At 49.7% G+C, this 16,745-nt stretch overlaps 1 protein-coding gene across 5 annotated transcripts in view; it reads left to right on the plus strand.

The window, feature by feature from the left end:
- Window positions 1–16,745, plus strand: part of MYH14 (myosin heavy chain 14) — a 105,532-nt gene that overhangs the window by 54,957 nt on the left and 33,830 nt on the right. For all 5 annotated transcript variants that reach the window (XM_066374083.1, XM_066374082.1, XM_066374081.1 and 2 more), the window contains 9 exons: window positions 2,652–2,839; window positions 4,296–4,417; window positions 6,801–6,870; window positions 6,981–7,141; window positions 8,906–9,014; window positions 11,449–11,580; window positions 12,364–12,570; window positions 14,126–14,263; window positions 16,290–16,413. In XM_066374083.1, coding sequence (XP_066230180.1) covers window positions 2,652–2,839; window positions 4,296–4,417; window positions 6,801–6,870; window positions 6,981–7,141; window positions 8,906–9,014; window positions 11,449–11,580; window positions 12,364–12,570; window positions 14,126–14,263; window positions 16,290–16,413 — 1,251 coding nt within the window. The remainder of the gene's footprint in view (window positions 1–2,651; window positions 2,840–4,295; window positions 4,418–6,800; window positions 6,871–6,980; window positions 7,142–8,905; window positions 9,015–11,448; window positions 11,581–12,363; window positions 12,571–14,125; window positions 14,264–16,289; window positions 16,414–16,745) is intronic.

The following is a 16,745-nucleotide window of genomic DNA, read 5'->3' on the forward strand; positions in this document are numbered from 1 at the left end:
CCAGGGGGAGAGGAAATGAGACAGCTCTCAGAGACAAACTCAGCAAGCCCAGGGGAGCACTGAGCAGTGCTCGAGCTCCCTGGCAGCCAGGGGAAGGAGATACCTAATTAAACAGATACGGACTCAGCCTCCAGGGAGAGAGAGCTTCCCCACCCCTGCACTAAGTCCTGACAGAGGACATTTGTCCTTTCAGCCACATTGATGCCCTCAGTGGGTAGACACAAAGGTGAACAGGACAGTCTCCCTGGATTTAAAAGTTTATGGCTTTAAAAGTTTCCTACTACTTTGTGCTGTGCTGTTGACTAATAACCCTCTCCTTTTCTCTTCCTGCCACCTTCTCTCTCTCTCCCCATCTCATACTGCTCCCTTTGCATCCTCCCATCTCTTTGCCATCTCCCTACACCTGTCCTCTCCACCCAGAACACGGGGGCTTCCAGCACTTCTCTCTCCTTGGCTCCTTCCCACTGTCACCCCCAGGATCTTCAGGGAGGCACGGCTCTGCCATTTCTCCGTCAGGGGGTGGGTGTTGCTGTGCATCGATGGGTGAGACTTGCCAGACAAGGAGGGTGGGCCTGTTGCACCGGGAACATGGTTTTGAACATCTGTCCCCTCTTTTCTCCATGAGGAGGTCTCTCACACTTCTTCCTCCTTGTCAGCTCCCTCCTCAGTTTCCAGACTCAATGCCTTCTTCTAATGGAATTACATGCAAAAGTAGAAAAATAAAATAAAATGGTGCCAACATCAGCTGGTGTTTATTGAGCACTTACTATGTGCCTTGTGTTGTGCAAAGCCCCCTTATGATTATTATTTTTGTGTGTGTGTGTGTGTGTGACATAGACACAGAGAGAGAGACAGAGAGAGGGACAGATAGGGACAGACAGACAGGAACGGAGAGAGATGAGAAGCATCAATCATTAGTTTTTCATTGTGACATCTTAGTTCATTGATTGCTTTCTCATATGTGCCTTTACTAGGGGGCTACAGCAGAGCAAATGACCCCTTGCTCAAGCCAGCAACCTCGGGCTTCAAGCCAACAACCATGGGGTCATGTCTATGATCCCACGCCCAAGCCAGCGACCCTGTGTTCAAGCTGGTGAGCCCGTGCTCAAGACAGTGACCTCAGGGTTTTGAACCTGAGTCCTCTGTGTCTCAGTCTGATGCTTTATCCACTGTGCCACCACCTAGTCTGGCCCCTATTGATTAACACATAGGATCCTCTGAATCACCTACTGAGGCAGATGTTAGTTCTATTACTCACCTTACACAGGTAAGGAAATCAAAGCACAGAGAGCTTAAGCCACCAGCGTGAGATCACACAGCCAATAAGTGGCAGTCAGGATTTGAACCCAGGACATCGAGTCCCAGAGCCTCTTACCTGTGCTATGAGAGCTTAGTAAATGATAATTATATTTTTGATAATAACTAAGTATGGCAGTGGGAGGGAGAGTTAAAACCTAGGGAGGAACCTGACCAGGCAGTGGCGCAGTGGATAGAGCATTGGACTGGGATGCGGAGAATCCAGGTTCGAGACCCCGAGGTCGCCAGCTTGAGCGTGGGCTCATCTGGTTTGAACAAAGCTCACCAGCTTGGACCCAAGGTTGCTGGCTTGAGCAAGGGGTTACTCAGTCTGCTGTAGCTCCCATGGTCAAGGCACATATGAGAAAGCAATCAATGAACAACTAAGGAGCCACAATGAAAAACTAACGATTGATGCTTCTCATCTCTCTCTGTTCCTGTCTGTCTGTCCCTATCTATCCCTCCCTTTGACTCTCTCTCTGTCCATGTTAAAAAAAAAAGAAAAAAAACTTGGGGAAGAAAATGCTATCTCTGAGCCCCCACCCTATACCAGGTCCTGCCTAAGTGCAGATTGATTGACCCCTGATGATGCTCATCACTGGGACAGGAGGACATCAGATTCAGCCCCAGCTGCAGGATCCTGAGAAATTGGTGTGATTTGATCATTGAATTTGAGTGGATATTTCTCACTAGCTGAAATGACACCATCAAATGACAATAGAGAAACAGAGTGACCATGAAATCAGGCCTTTCTAGAAAAATGCTTAATATGAAGGCAGATTGACATATTTCACACATTGCACGTAGAAGCCAGACTCTGTTACATTTTTAATTGGACCCTGTTTCATGCTCCTGACAATGCAGCTCTGCTGTGTTTGTGATTACCTTTTTACTGTGCCTCAGTTTCCTCACCTATAAAATGGGAAGGGTCTCACAGGCTTATAAATAAGCCAGAGTATGTAAAGTGCTTTGAACAGTGCCCAGCAGGCAATACATGCTAACTAGGCATTTGCTGTTGCTGTCATCTGTCGACAAGGAAAACGGAGATCACGTCCTTGAGGAAAAGAGGGGTCAGAAGTCAGGGTTTGTGGGGACTCGCACTGCCTAGCTTAAATCCTGGATCTGCAGTTTCTAAGCTGTGGCCTTGAGTGCAGTCTTTCACTTTTCTGAGCCTTAGTTTGCCTTCCAGTCCAATGGGGCTGATACCATGTACCTTACCAAACTGTGTGAGGTCTTTCATATGTAAAGTGCTAGGCCATATAAATAGTTAGAACCTTAACCTTTAGCCAACCCAGTATCCCAAAACTGACCCCTGGCCCCCCTCTCTCCCTACATCTGATTCCCTCTTCACACAGTGGAGGGCATCGTGGGGCTGGAGCAGGTGAGCAGCCTCGGGGATGGCCCACCGGGTGGCCGCCCCCGCCGGGGCATGTTCCGGACGGTGGGACAGCTCTACAAGGAGTCCCTGAGCCGCCTCATGGCCACACTCAGCAACACCAACCCCAGCTTCGTCCGCTGTATTGTCCCCAACCATGAGAAGAGGGTGAGTGACCTGGGCGGGGGAGGGGAGGCTCTGGAGTGGGTAAGGCCCGGCCTCTGAACCTGGCTGGAGCCACATCTATGCCCAGGCTCACCTCCCACTGCATGTGTGGCCTTGAAGGACTTGCTCGCCTCCCAGAATAAGCGCCTTGTTTGGAAAATTTATTCATTCATGGGACTTAAATTTTATTGAGCACCTACTAAGTGCCAGGTACTACATTAGAGAGAAGCACAGCCAACCCCTATTCTCACAGTCTAATGCAGAACATAGATGTTCAACTAACCACCTACAATGAATGTCCAATTAAATTTGTAGGGATGGATGAGTGTTACATAAGGTCTGATCTGCTCAGTGAAGTCAGGGAAGGATCCCTGGAGGAGGTGACAACTGAGCTCTGAAGATAAGTGGTATTCTGAGCAGAGAATAGCTTGTGCAAAGGTCCAGTGGTAGATCAGAGCATGGACGGTACAAGAGCTAGAAAGAAGGCTGTTGGGGCTGAGGATGTCATGTAGGTTTGGGGAAACCATCCCTGGCCTCCCAGGGCACTGAAAAATTTTCTTGTTGGGAAAATCAAAGAACAAGCCCTATAGAGAAGGGTCAATGTAAGTGGAGAATGAGACCACAAAATTAGGTGCTTGAGGCTTACACTGTCCTTGGAAAGTAGCTCTGGTTATCAGGTGAGTGGATCTCTGTGTGTGCATCTCCTTTCTCATGTCTGTAAACACCAATTTTATCAAATCTAGGACACTTATTTCTGATACTTTATCATCTCTGAAGTTGGGATGTGGCTTATAATCAATAGTCTGTCAGAATGTAATGAATAGGAATTTTATTTCGTGGTGTATATAAAACAACAGTGTGTCTTACTATTGATGGTGACTTATATTTGATGAAATATGACATATATAGACAGCCATTTCTTCTTTCAAGAAAAGCCATGGTTCTTTTTAGTGGAAAATGGTACTTAGAGTCCAAGATCTGGATGTGAGGTGTGCTTAATGGTATTGGGGTGTCACTCCCAGGACCTCCCAGTAAACAGAGCTATGTGTATATATGCAAATGTACATACATGCATATGCATAGTTTTATACATGTATATACATATATATATATACATTTACTTCTATATTTATTTTTATTACTGTCTTTATACTTTGAAAACCATGAGTTCATACTGTGAAAACCATGAGTTCATAGAGTTCATTGTAATTATTTTCTCTATACAAATTTGTAACCAGTTTTATTGTCAGTCTCTCCCATTGGACTGTGAGCTCCCCAGGGCAAGGATTTCTGCCTGGCACATAGTAGGTGCTCAGTAAATTATAGGTTGACCCATACAAAATTGACAAACATTGTTTACCTGCCTAACCAGTGTTTCACTTGCCGGCCGTGGTCCTCCAATGAGTGGTGCCCCTGTGCGGCCACTGCTGACCCTTCATGTTCATCCTGCTCTCCATAGGCTGGGAAGCTGGAGCCCCGGCTGGTGCTGGACCAGCTGCGCTGTAACGGAGTCCTGGAGGGCATCCGCATCTGTCGCCAAGGCTTCCCCAACCGCATCCTCTTCCAGGAGTTCCGGCAGCGGTGAGTGGGGTGAGGGGTGGCATGGCACTCGGGTCTGGACCCACCCTACGTGCATCCAAAGTCTCCCACTGCTACTTCTGAGCCAGGACTCTGGTCCAGTTCCTTAGGTTTGGTGAGCCTTGGCTTTCCCCTCTGTGATATGGGCAAGCAATACCCACTCAGTGTGCTCCCATGGAGAAAGGGCATAGTGTGTCATATTGCAATCAATGTGTTGCAATCGGCATTTTTTTTTCCTTAAGTGAGAAGTGGGAAGGCAGAGAGACAGACCCCCACTTGCGTGTAGACTGGGATTTAACTGGTAAGCCCCCTATGGAGCGATGCTCTGCCCATCTGGGGCCATTGCCCCATTGCTCGGCAACCAAGCTATTTTTAGCACCTAAAGTGAGGCCATGGAGCCATCCTCAGCACTCGGGGCCAACCTGCTCCAACTGAGCCATAGCTGCAGGAGGAGAAGAGAGAGAGAGACAAGGGGGAAGGAAGGGAGAAGCAGATGGGTACTTTTCCTGTGTACCCTGAACAGGAATCAAACCTAGGACTTCCATACACAGGGCCAATACTCTACCACTGAGCCAACTGGCCATGGCTGGCATTTCTTTAAAAATGCACTGGAATAGAATGAAACAGAAAATGATAGCATGCAAAAAGCAATATGGTATATATTATAATAAAAATTAGGCTTCATACAAGCTGTTTATGGCAGCGTCATCCATTCAAAATAGAATGTAAGCCCCATATACAAATAAAATTTTTGTAATAACATCTTTTATTTTTTGGTTTTCTGGCTTTTTTTTTTTAGATTTTATTTATTTATTTTAGAGAAGAGAGGAGAGGGAGAGAGAGAGAAGTAGTGGAGGAGCAGGAAGCATCAACTCCCATATGTACCTTGACCAGGCAAGCCCAGGGTTTCAAACTGACAGCCTCAGTGTTCTAGGTTGACACTTCATCCACTGAACCACCACAGGTCAGGCTGAAATAGCTATATTTTTAAAAGTAAAAAGAAGCAGACAACATTCATGTTGACAAGATAATTTATTTAAGCTAATACATCTATAACATGGAATAATTTTAACATGTAATCAGTATAAAAAACTAGTAGTCAGATATTGTTCATACGTTTTTTTTTCCTCCCAAGTCTCTGAAATGTGGTGTGTCTTACAGCCCACGCCACATCACAGTTCAGACACTACATTTCCAGCGTCACATTAGTTCTATCAAAACAATGAAATAGGGTGTCACACACAAAAAAATATTTTGCACTGCTTCAGCTTTTAAATTAAATTTCAGTTAGTGAGACTAAATACAGTTAAAAGTCCAGTTCATTTGCCCAGCCCACATTTTAAGGGCTCAGTGGTCACATGTGGCCAGTAGCTGCTGTATACAATAGTACAGGTTCAGGTCCGGAGTTTGCTACTCAAAGTGTGATCCTGGGACCAGCAATGACAGTCTCTGGCGGCTAGATACGCAGATTTTTAGGCCCCACCCAGACTTGCTGAAATAGGATCTGTATTTTAACAAGATCCCTGGTGATTGAGAAACTGATGCACACACACACACACACACACACACACACACACACAGAAGTTTCTCAATCACCAACCATAAAATGTCTATTATATATGACATGCAAATGTGTATATACGTGTATGTATATTGTATATATAATAGACATTATTTTATAGAAAATATTTTCTACAAAATTATTTTATAAGAAATGCAAGGAGCCTGACCTGTGGTGGCACAGTAGATCAAGCGTTGACGTGGAATGCTGAGGTCGCCAGTTCAAAACTTTGGGCTTGCCCGGTCAAGGCACGTATGGGAGTTGATGCTTCCTGCTCCTACCCCCCTTCTCTCTCTATCTTTCTCTCTTCTCTAAAATGAATGAATAAATAAATAAATAAAAGAACTCCAAGGAGAGGGCATGGCGGGGGAAAGGCTCTAAGGACAGACATGTATATGTTTATGAAACATATTTTTTAATTCTGAGTTCCACCCAGAAATTTGAAAGAAATTGCTGTGAAGCACTTAGCTCAGGAACTGATGCATAGGAAGTTCAAAAACATCGGCCACTATGTTTTGTTATTCTCACATTCCCATTCTGAGACCCACCGTTGTTTTCTGTCTCAGTGAAATGTGGTGGCAATGTAATAAATGTTCGTAGTCAGCCTGGGTAGGTACCCACGGAGTGGGAGCTTTTATCATCGGTGCTGCCGCTGGTAGGATTAACCCTCTTAGCCCAGTGTGTGGCTAAGATCAAATGCCCATTTTTCTTACTATTCTTGTTATTGTCATTAGTTATTGCTAGTTGTCACTCTGCACCCAGTGCCTGGCCATGGTGACAATTTGCTGTAACTCTCCACTCCCCACCCCTGCCTGTTGACTACAGGTATGAGATTCTGACACCCAATGCCATCCCCAAGGGCTTTATGGATGGGAAGCAGGCCTGTGAGAAGATGGTAAGTGTGGGGTGCAGGTGTGTGAGTGTGCACAGTCCCAGGTGTGGAAGAGGTGGTCTGGGACCTTCCTTGTCATTACCCCTTCTTTTTATCACTCCCAACCCTCACAGATCCAGGCCCTAGAACTGGATCCCAACCTCTACCGCGTGGGACAGAGTAAGATTTTTTTCCGGGCGGGAGTCCTGGCCCAGCTGGAAGAGGAGCGGGACCTGAAGGTCACAGATATCATTGTGTCCTTCCAGGCAGCTGCCAGGGGATACCTGGCTCGCAGGTGGGTACTATACTATCTTCTGGGGTTGCTTTGGCTAAGGCTGGGCAGGGAAGGGTTGACCAGATGGCCCTTGATGTCAAGGCCTCCAGGGTCTTAAGAGGGCTTGAGAGACAAAGGGAGAGAGCCACCAGGTGCCCAGGCTTCTTGGTTGCACAGTCCCTGAGGCCCTTGTAAGCTAGGCCCAGTGCTGAGCGATGCTGAAGACACAGACAAGACAAGAGCCAGGCTCTGTCAGGGGGTGACCTGCCATCCCTGTTTGCCTGGGACTGGACGTTTCCCAGGATGCATGATATAAAGTGCTAACATGGAGAAAGCCACATGTAAACTAGGTCGAGGTGGTCACCCTGCTGGCCAGTCCCCAAGGGACTTCAATCTGGAGGGAGAAACAACACAGGCACAGAGTGTCCTAGTCCAGGGCAAGATGTGCTCTGATGGGGGTCCTATAAGTGCAGCAGGAGGCCCTGCGGACCAGGACGGCCCTGGTCACACCTGACGACCAGGTAGACCAAGAGGGATGCGAAAGGTGTCAGGCTCCAGGAATGTGGGAAGTTTGCAGGAACATCTCCTCCCCCTTGGAGCGGGCCCAGAGGAAGGGCCAGAGAATAAAGGACTCCCAAATAGCGAGCTGAGGGGCAGGGACCTTGTCTGGGGTACCAGGGAGCCACAGGGCTGTGAGCAGGTAGGGTGGGCATAGAAAGACCCCTCTAGAAGCACATTGAGATGGAATGGGGCCTGACCAGGCGGTGGCGCAGTGGATAGAGCGTCGGACTGGGACACGGAGGACCTAGGTTCGAGACCCCGAGGTTACCGGCTTGAATGCGGGCTCATCTGGCTTGAGCAAAAAAAAAAAAAGCTCACCAGCTTGGACCCAAGGTCGCTGGCTTGAGCAAGGGGTTACTTGGTCTGCTGAAGGCCCGCGGTCAAGGCACATATGAGAAAGCAATCAATGAACAATGAAGGTGTCACAATGAAAAACTGATGATTGATGCTTCTCATCTCTCCGTTCCTGTCTGTCTGTCCCTATCTATCCCTCTCTCTGACTCTCTGTCTCTGTAAAAAAAATAAAAATAAAGAGTTCTCTTAAAAAAAAAAGAGAGAGGCCCTAGCTGGTTGGCTCAGTGGTAGAGCGTCGGCCTGGCGTGCGGAAGTCCCGGGTTCGATTCCCGGCCAGGGCACACAGGAGAAGCGCCCATCTGCTTCTCCACCCCTCCCCCTCTCCTTCCTCTCTGTCTCTCTCTTCCCCTCCTGCAGCCGAGGCTCCATTGGAGCAAAGATGGCCCGGGCACTGGGGATGGCTCTGTGGCCTCTGCCCCAGGCGCTGGAGTGGCCTCTAGTCGCAATGGAGCCATGCCCCAGAGGGGCAGAGCATCGGCCCCTGGTGGGCAGAGCTTCGCCCCTGGTGGGTGTGCCGGGTGGATCCCGGTCGGGCGCATGTGGGAGTCTGTCTGACTGTCTCTCCCCGTTTCCAGCTTCAGGAAAAAATAAAAATAAAAAAAAAAGAGAGATGGAATGGGGTCTAGTAGGCTGGGGCAGAGGCTGGGTGAGGGTCCAGGTAGGTGATGATGAGACCTGAATTGGGGCTGGGGCTATGGAGACAGAGGAGGGAACAGGGCAGAGGGGATCGATTTACTAATAATAGTATGGTGCTTGCACACAGTAGGCATTTAATAATGGTTGATGGTGGGAAGGGAGTGCTCTGTTGTGGAGGTGGCAGGGTGTGGAGGGCCGAGTCCCCACTCTGCCGTGCACCCGGGTCCCCTCCAGGGCCTTCCAGAAGCGGCAGCAGCAGCAGAGCGCGCTAAGGGTGATGCAGCGGAACTGTGCGGCCTACCTCAAGCTGAGACACTGGCAGTGGTGGCGACTCTTCATCAAGGTGAGGGCACCTGGCGGGGAGGCTTGAGCAGCAAGGAGACAGGATCTTAGGGGCGGGTCTGCTGGGCCAAGTGACTTCCTTGGTTTGGGCCTCAGTTGGCTGCATCTGTAAAATGGGACCAATGAGCCTGGCCTTTTTTCATTGGGGTTCTTTAGGTAAGTAGCTAGTGACCAAAAAATCTGACTCAAACCAACATGGATCAAGAGTGCAGGACAGCTGCAGGGGCAAGTGGATCCAGGGCTGAGTTGGAGGGTCCTAAAGACCCCCCCCCTCAGAACCAGTGATTCATTGGAAGGACTCACAGAAATTAGGCAAGCTGTTATACTCACAGTTATAGTTTGTTACTGTGAAAGGATACAGATTAAAATCAGTGAAGAGAAAGGTATGTGGCAGAGTTCAGGGGAGACCTGGTGCAAACTTCCAGGTGTCTCTTCCAGTGGCGTCATAGTCAGCTCTTAACCTTTCAGAAACGGTGGTGACATGTGTGGGGTAGAGCCCACTGGAGAAGCCCACCCAAGCTTCAGTGTCCAGGGTTCTTATTGGGGTCAGTCACCTAGGTACAGCTGACCGCCCATGTGGTTGACCTTCGTTATTCGGTCTCTAGCCCCTTCAGAGGTCAAGTTGATACCATGTGGCCCCAAATCCTCAGTTAAACCAAGTCATTTATCAGGCAGATATTCCAAGAGCTTGGAGGTTATCTCGCGGACCCAGGCAAGGGCCAGTCCTTTGTCTGGAATGAGCAAGGTTTGGACAACCCAGGCCTGCTGAAGTAACCCTAACTGCACAAAAAGGGCCCAAACAATGATGTCTGTTATCCAACATTTGGTGTCTCCTGCTTGAGTTTCCTCTATGACGGTCACCTGCAGACTTACCCACAAGGGGTCCACCAGCAGCTTGAGACCGGCCCTCAGCCAAGCCAGCATGGGGTTTTCTTTCTTTCTATTGGTTTATGTGAGAGGAGGGGAGATAGAGAGACTCCTGCATATGTTCCAACTGGGATCCACCAGCAACCCCGGTCTGTTGCCAATGCTCGAATCAACTGAGCTATCCTCAGCACCTGAGGCCAATGCTCGAACCAATCAAGCCACTGGCTGTGAGAGGGGAAGAGTGAGAAAAGGGGGAGGGGGAGGAGAGAAGCAGATGTTGCTTCTCATGTGTGCCCTGACCAGGACTCAAACTCAAGACTTCTGCACGCCAGGCTGATGCTCTATCCACTGAGCTAACCGGCCAGGGCCAACGGGCTCAGAATCCACCTTTTATTCTCACTGGCCAGGCTGCAGTCATGTGACCATCCAGCCATCCAGACCACTCACTGCATGACTGCCGAGGCCCACCCCAAGCAGAGGGGCCAAGCCAGGTCATCAGGTCCTCTGTGAGCTTGGGATCAGGGTGCCCCTCATGGGGAATTGGAGAGGAGGAAGGAGGATGGGAATTGGAGGAAAAAAGAGCTCTTCAGTGTAATTCTGAATACAACGTCTGAGGTGTCAGCCTACATGCCCTCTGCCAGTGTTAATTGAGCACCTACTATGTGCCAGTAACTTTTTAGGTGACAGTGATAAAGTGGCAAATAAAAATAGACACTTGTTTTTGTAAACACCCATTGGTTAATGTATTGTCTGTGGCTGCTCTTGCAAAAGCAGCAGAGTGGAATCCATAAGCCAGAGACAGGATGGCCTGCAGAACCTCATATATTTCCTAGCTGGCCCTTTAAGTAAAAGTTTGCCTATCCTAGGTTGGGGACTGGAAGGAGAAGGTTGACAGGAGTCAATGAATGAATCCCACAAATAAACATAAAGTTATAGCTGCGTTGAATGCTATGAATCAGGGAAGAAAATAAAATAATAGGGGTGGGGAGAAGGGAGTAGAGATCAATGTCACCCTGTTAAATTTCTCTAAATAAAATTAAAAAGAAAAAGAAAATAATAGACTAGAGAAAGTCTGGAGCAGAGAAGAATCAAGTACAGCTAAGAGCCAAATAGAAAGCACTAGAACAGAAATTATCTGAGTGTGTCCCACTTAGCAAAGGCGAGGGTGGTTTTGTGAAACTCTCATTTTGCTTATTGAAGAGTGTGGTGCCTGTCACCTAATGATACTGTGTAAAGTACATTTCTCCCCATGGATTTGGGACTGAGAACTTTGAGAAACGCTGTGCTACAGAATACCAGTGTCTCTTGTGTACAGAGGGTTCGTTTAGCAACAAAGAAACACGTTTAGGACTGCTTGCCATGTACCCCTGCCTGAGCTGTTTACAAGTGTTAACTCCTTCCTTATTCCGAAAACCCTGTGTAGCAGGGGTTGTTATCATCCCCATTCTATAGATGGGGACGCTAATGTGTTTGTCCGAGCTCACTCAGCTAGTCGGTGGACGGTGAGCTGGCCTTGGAACCCAGGAATCCGAGCCCCCAGCCATTCTGCTACCTTGACCTCCCCCTAGGTGAAACCGCTGCTGCAAGTGACACGGCAGGATGAGGTGCTACAGGCGCGTGCCCAGGAGCTGCAGAAAGTTCAGGAGCTCCAGCAGCAGAGTGCCCGGGAGGTGTCGGAGCTCCAGACTCGCTTGACCCAGGTAAGGAAGCAGGGCCGGGTGTGGGGGCGGGCCTCTGGGTGGAGCTGTGTTTCAAGGGGCGTGGCTTCTGGCTAAGTCGACTGCTGGGGCAGGGCTGTGAGAGGAGAGCGGGTATGATGGGTCAGAGCCAAGCTGTATTGGGGCTAAATAAGGGTCGGAACTGTGTAGTGTGGTTGAGCGTGATGTGTAGGAAACAGGACCCTGGGGTGTAGCCAGGATATTGACTGGGGAGCTGGTTCCTACTAAGCCGAGCTGCTCAGGGGGTAGGGCTACAGGATGGGGCAGACCAGGGGACCAGCCAGGTAGCAGGGTTATGCTATATAGGCGGTGGCCTTTTCACTGGTTCCAGTATTTTTGGTTTCTTAAAATGATGATGAGGTAAGTCTCTTGAGCATTTTTTTGTTTGCTTTTCCTGAATTATTTCCTTTGGTTCAAATGCTGGGCGTAGGAGTATCCAATGAAGTGTGAGATGGCAGAGGGGCCTCTCTGGGGTTGTGCAGAGGATGGACCAGAGGGGGAGAGACTGCAGGCTGGAAGGCTGGGGAGTGTCCATTCGGAGAGGATGAGGACTGAGCATGTTGGGGATCTGGGGACAGAGAGGAGGGCACAAGACAGAGGGAGTCGGGGTCAGGAGGGATAGGGCTGGGGACTGATGGGCTGTGAGGGGTTTCGGGGGCTGGACCTCAAAAAGCAAAGCAGATCAGGGGACAGGAGGGACCTGGGGCCCCACTGGAGGCCGCCCCGGGTGCGCTGCTGACCATTGACCTCTCACCCCACCTCCAGCTGGAAGAGGAGCGTGCCCGTCTGGCAGAGCAACTTCGAGCAGAGGCAGAGCTGTGCGCTGAGGCTGAGGAGACCCGGGGGCGGCTGGCAGCCCGCAAGCAGGAGCTGGAGCTGGTGGTGTCGGAGCTGGAGGCCCGTGTGGGTGAGGAGGAGGAGTGCAGCCGCCAGCTGCAAAATGAGAAGAAGAGGCTGCAGCAACATATACAGGTCCGGTCCCCACGTACTCGCAGGCCACCTGCCCCCGCCCTTCTGTCTCCCCCACCTACCTTTGCTTCTGCAAACAATGTCTCTTTTGTCCATGAATTTGTGGAAAACAGCTCAAAGTGGATTAAGCAGAGAGAACACTTTTTTGATTCAAATAATGGGAGAGATTCAACAATGTATAAGCTTCAGGCATGGCTGGATCCAGGTGCTGAGGTGATATCCTCAGTACTCTGCTGTCCATCTCCTAGCTCCATTTGCCTTTGTGCTACTGCATTCACAGGCTGGCTGCCTCCCATGGTTACCCTTCAAAATCTAGTGTGTGTGTTATGTTTAAGACACATCCCAATTCAGATGCTAAATTTCCATTGACAGTACTTCATCTACATTTAAATTTATTTCCCATTAATATGAGGGAGGGGGGTAAGGTAGAAAGAGAGAGAGAGAAGGAAACATCAACTCATTGTTTCACTTAGTTGTTCCATTTAGTTGTGTAATCACTGCTTCTCGTGTCCTGATGGGGAGTCGAACCTGCAACATCTGGCGCTTCAGGTTGATGCTTTAAGCCCTGAATAGCCTAGCCAGAGCCTTCACCTGCACTTATATTTCATAATTTCTTCAGCTAAAAAAGTCATTTTACATACACAAGTCATTCCCAACATACCTAAAAGTTTTCTAGGGATTAATTGGGTGTCTGATTTTAAATTTAAAATAAATAAAATGAAAAATTTAGTTGCTCATTTACACCAGCCGCATTTCAAGAGCTCAGGGCTGTTTTAATTGCCTTCTCTTTCCCTGCTTGGTGAGTGTGGGGTCCTGCCCTTCATCTATGGAGATGGCCTAACACACCATACCCAACCCTGGGCAGGTGAGATGGACGCAGTTGATTAGTCACGAAAGTCACTACCTGAATGAAGCAGATAGCACGACACAGAGAGCGAGCCACATGGGGGTGCACCAGGAACAGAGTGAACAAGTTGTGGCTGTAGGAGGCCGGCTTTGTAGTAACAAGAGGGTAAGGGGACCCTGGTTCCTACAGGAAGGTTTAGCTCCCCCTACCCAATTTTACCGGCTGTTAAGGCAGCTTATAATATTGATTCATAATTTCTGATTTCACACCAAAGTCTCCACATGTGCCTGGTCACTGTCATAGGGGACAGTGCCCATCTACATGATATGTGTATTTATTAGGTTTATTGATCAAAATCTTCTCTCTCTTTCTCTCTCTCTCTCTCTCTCTCTCACACACACACACACACACACACACACACACACACACACACACAAGAATGTAGTTTCCACAAGGATAAGGATTTTTATCAGTCCTCGGTGCCTAGAACAGTGCCTGGGACACACTGGACCCTTAATAAATGCTTGTTGAGCTGATGAATGGAACAGAAAGACCAGTAAGGGTTTTATCCTTCCCAGCCTCACCTGGAGAGTAGGCCTGTCTGAGCCACAAGCCCCAGGGGCCTGTGGACCACCCCCCTCCACCCCCTCCTTCCCATCACACCCTAGCCCCCAGCCCCTAGGACCTCACCCGCCTCACTCCCCACTGCAGGAGCTGGAGACCCACCTAGAGGCTGAGGAGGGGGCCCGGCAGAAGCTGCAGCTGGAGAAAGTGACGACGGAGGCAAGGCTGAAGAAATTTGAGGAAGATCTGCTGGTCTTGGAGGACCAGAACGCCAAGCTGAGCAAGGTCAGTGGCCTGTGAGCCCCTTGGGCAGGGGGAGAGTGAGCACAGTGGTGGGCATGCATGCATGTCCCTCTCTGCATCTGCTCCCAGCTGGCCCTGCCTCTAAAGTCTTTTCACTGTCAGTCTGAGCTGCGTCTCTTTTTTTTTTTTGGCAGAGACAGGGAGAGTCAGAGAGAGGGACAGACAGACAAGAAGGGAGAGAGATGAGAAACATCAATTCTTCATTGCGGTTCATTAGTTGTTCATTGATTGATTTCTCATATGTGCCTTGACGGGGTGGGGGTGGGGCTACAGCAGACTGAATGACCCCTTGCTCGAGCCAGCGACCTTGGGTCCAAGCTGGTGAGCCTTGCACAAACCAGATAAGCCCGCACTCAAGCTGGTGACCTTGGGGTCTCAAACCTGGAGGTCTCCTCCACATCCCAGTCTGACGCTCTATCCACTGTGCCACTGCCTGGTCAGGCTGCATCTCTCTTGATCCCTTTCTCTCTCCTTGCCTCCCTTTGTCACATTGTCACTCAAGCAGGTATTGATTGAGCAACTACTGAATGTCATTACCTATCACTATATCACAAGACACTCCAAAACCGCATGGCTGAAAATAACCGTCTCATTGTCTCCCATTGTTCTGGGGGGTTGGCTGCACAGGTCCTCCTCTGTCCGGCCTCTGCCCCTCCCAGGTGGTCACCGTCACGTAGTGGCTGGGGCTGGATGTCTGGTGTCTCCGTGCTCCTCCGTGTGGCCTCTCTCCCCACAGGAGAGCCTGCACGTCTGACACAGCAGCCCAGGGCTCCAGGAAAGGGGAGCAGAAGCAGCCAACATCCCTTCCACTAAATTCTGTCAATCAGGTGTTGGCAGACATTTCGTCTGAGGCCAGATTGTAATCATCTGTGGGCCACCCCATTTCTGTCACCACCACTCGGTCTGCCATTGTAGAGTGGGAGCAGCCACACACAGTTCACAAGCAAATGGGCATGGCTGTGTCCCAGTAAAACTTTACTTATGGAAACAGGCTGTGGGCTGAATTTGGCCTGCAGACTGACTGTGGTTTGCAGACCACTGATCTTAAAGCACTCACAGATTCAAGAGGTGGGGAATTAGACTCCACTCCAGGATGGGGACACGGCAAAGAATCTGCCACCATCTTTAATCAGCCACAGTCAGGGCTGCGTTGGGCACCGGAGAGATGGCATCGAAGTTAGTAGAAAACCGTTCATGCACTCTTATGGGGAAAGGGATGCTAGAGAAGTCACCAGAGGAAATAAACATCATCACACTTTCTGACTTACTCATAAACTGTATCATAAGAGAACAGAAAATTATGGGAGGTGGGATGGGGCAGGGGACTTGGCCCAATCTGTTCCAGGAGCGGTCTAGATGACCTCAGGCTTTCCAGAGGATCAATGCCTGAGCTGAGGAGCCTTCTGGAATATCCTGTAGTTCCATGACTATTGTGTTGTACCTCTTCTAGAGCCTTCTTTCTAAGGGTCATGCCAACCCTCTGTATGAGTCTCTAAAACTGCTCACGGTTTGAAAAGTATGCTTCAGGCCATTGCTTCTCAAATTCTTACATGCACGGGAATCACACAAGGCACTTGAGAAATGCAGGTTCGGGTGCAGCAGGTCTGGGGTGGGGCTGAGATTCGGCTTCTCGGACAAGCTCCAGAGTGAGGCTGAAGCCGCCGGTCAGTGATCCAGACTTTGCGGGGTAGCAAGGGCCCAGCACTCACACACGCCTGCCGCCCACGCACAAGGACGTTGGCTGCAGTGTCATTTATTAGAGCAAATGATTAGAATCACCCTCAGGGTCCATCAGGGTGATGGTGGTCAGGGAATGGTGGTGTATTTCCAATAATGGGAGTCTGCACCGCAGTTAGCTGGCATGGCCGGTGGGTTGGGATGGGTGTGTAGACCCTGGAGAATGGAAGAGTGGAAGGGACTAGAGGCAGGAAGGTCAAGGAAGGACCTTCCTACAGTGGGGGTTGGACCAGGGCTGCTTCTGATGGCCCCTATCTGTCATGGCCCTCAGGAGCGGAGGCTACTGGAGGAGCGGCTGGCGGAGTTCTCCTCCCAGGCCGCAGAGGAGGAGGAGAAGGTCAAGAGCCTCAATAAACTCCGACTGAAATATGAAGCCGTTATTGCTGACATGGAGGGTGAGCGCCCGCCCCCAGTGGGCGGGGGGGGGGGGGGGGCTGCACATGCTCCCTGGGGGACCTCAGGCCAGTCTCATGTAGCTTGGGGGCCTCAGTGGCCCTATTCACTAAATGGGGGCAGGAAAAAAAGCTCGAGACAGGTTGGGTGTCCCCTCAGCTCTTATGTTGTTTCTGTCTCAATGCCATTCTCTTGTGCTCTCTTTGGTGTCCTGGGTCACTGTCTCTCTCTGACTGTCCCATTCACTATTTATTTTTGTTGATTGACTTTGGAGAAACAGAGAAAGGAAGGGAGGGAGAAGCATTCATTTTATTGTTCCACAATGAAGTTGTGC

Source organism: Saccopteryx leptura, chromosome 3 (assembly GCF_036850995.1).
Source record: "Saccopteryx leptura isolate mSacLep1 chromosome 3, mSacLep1_pri_phased_curated, whole genome shotgun sequence".
Classification (NCBI taxonomy): Eukaryota; Metazoa; Chordata; class Mammalia; order Chiroptera; family Emballonuridae; genus Saccopteryx; species Saccopteryx leptura.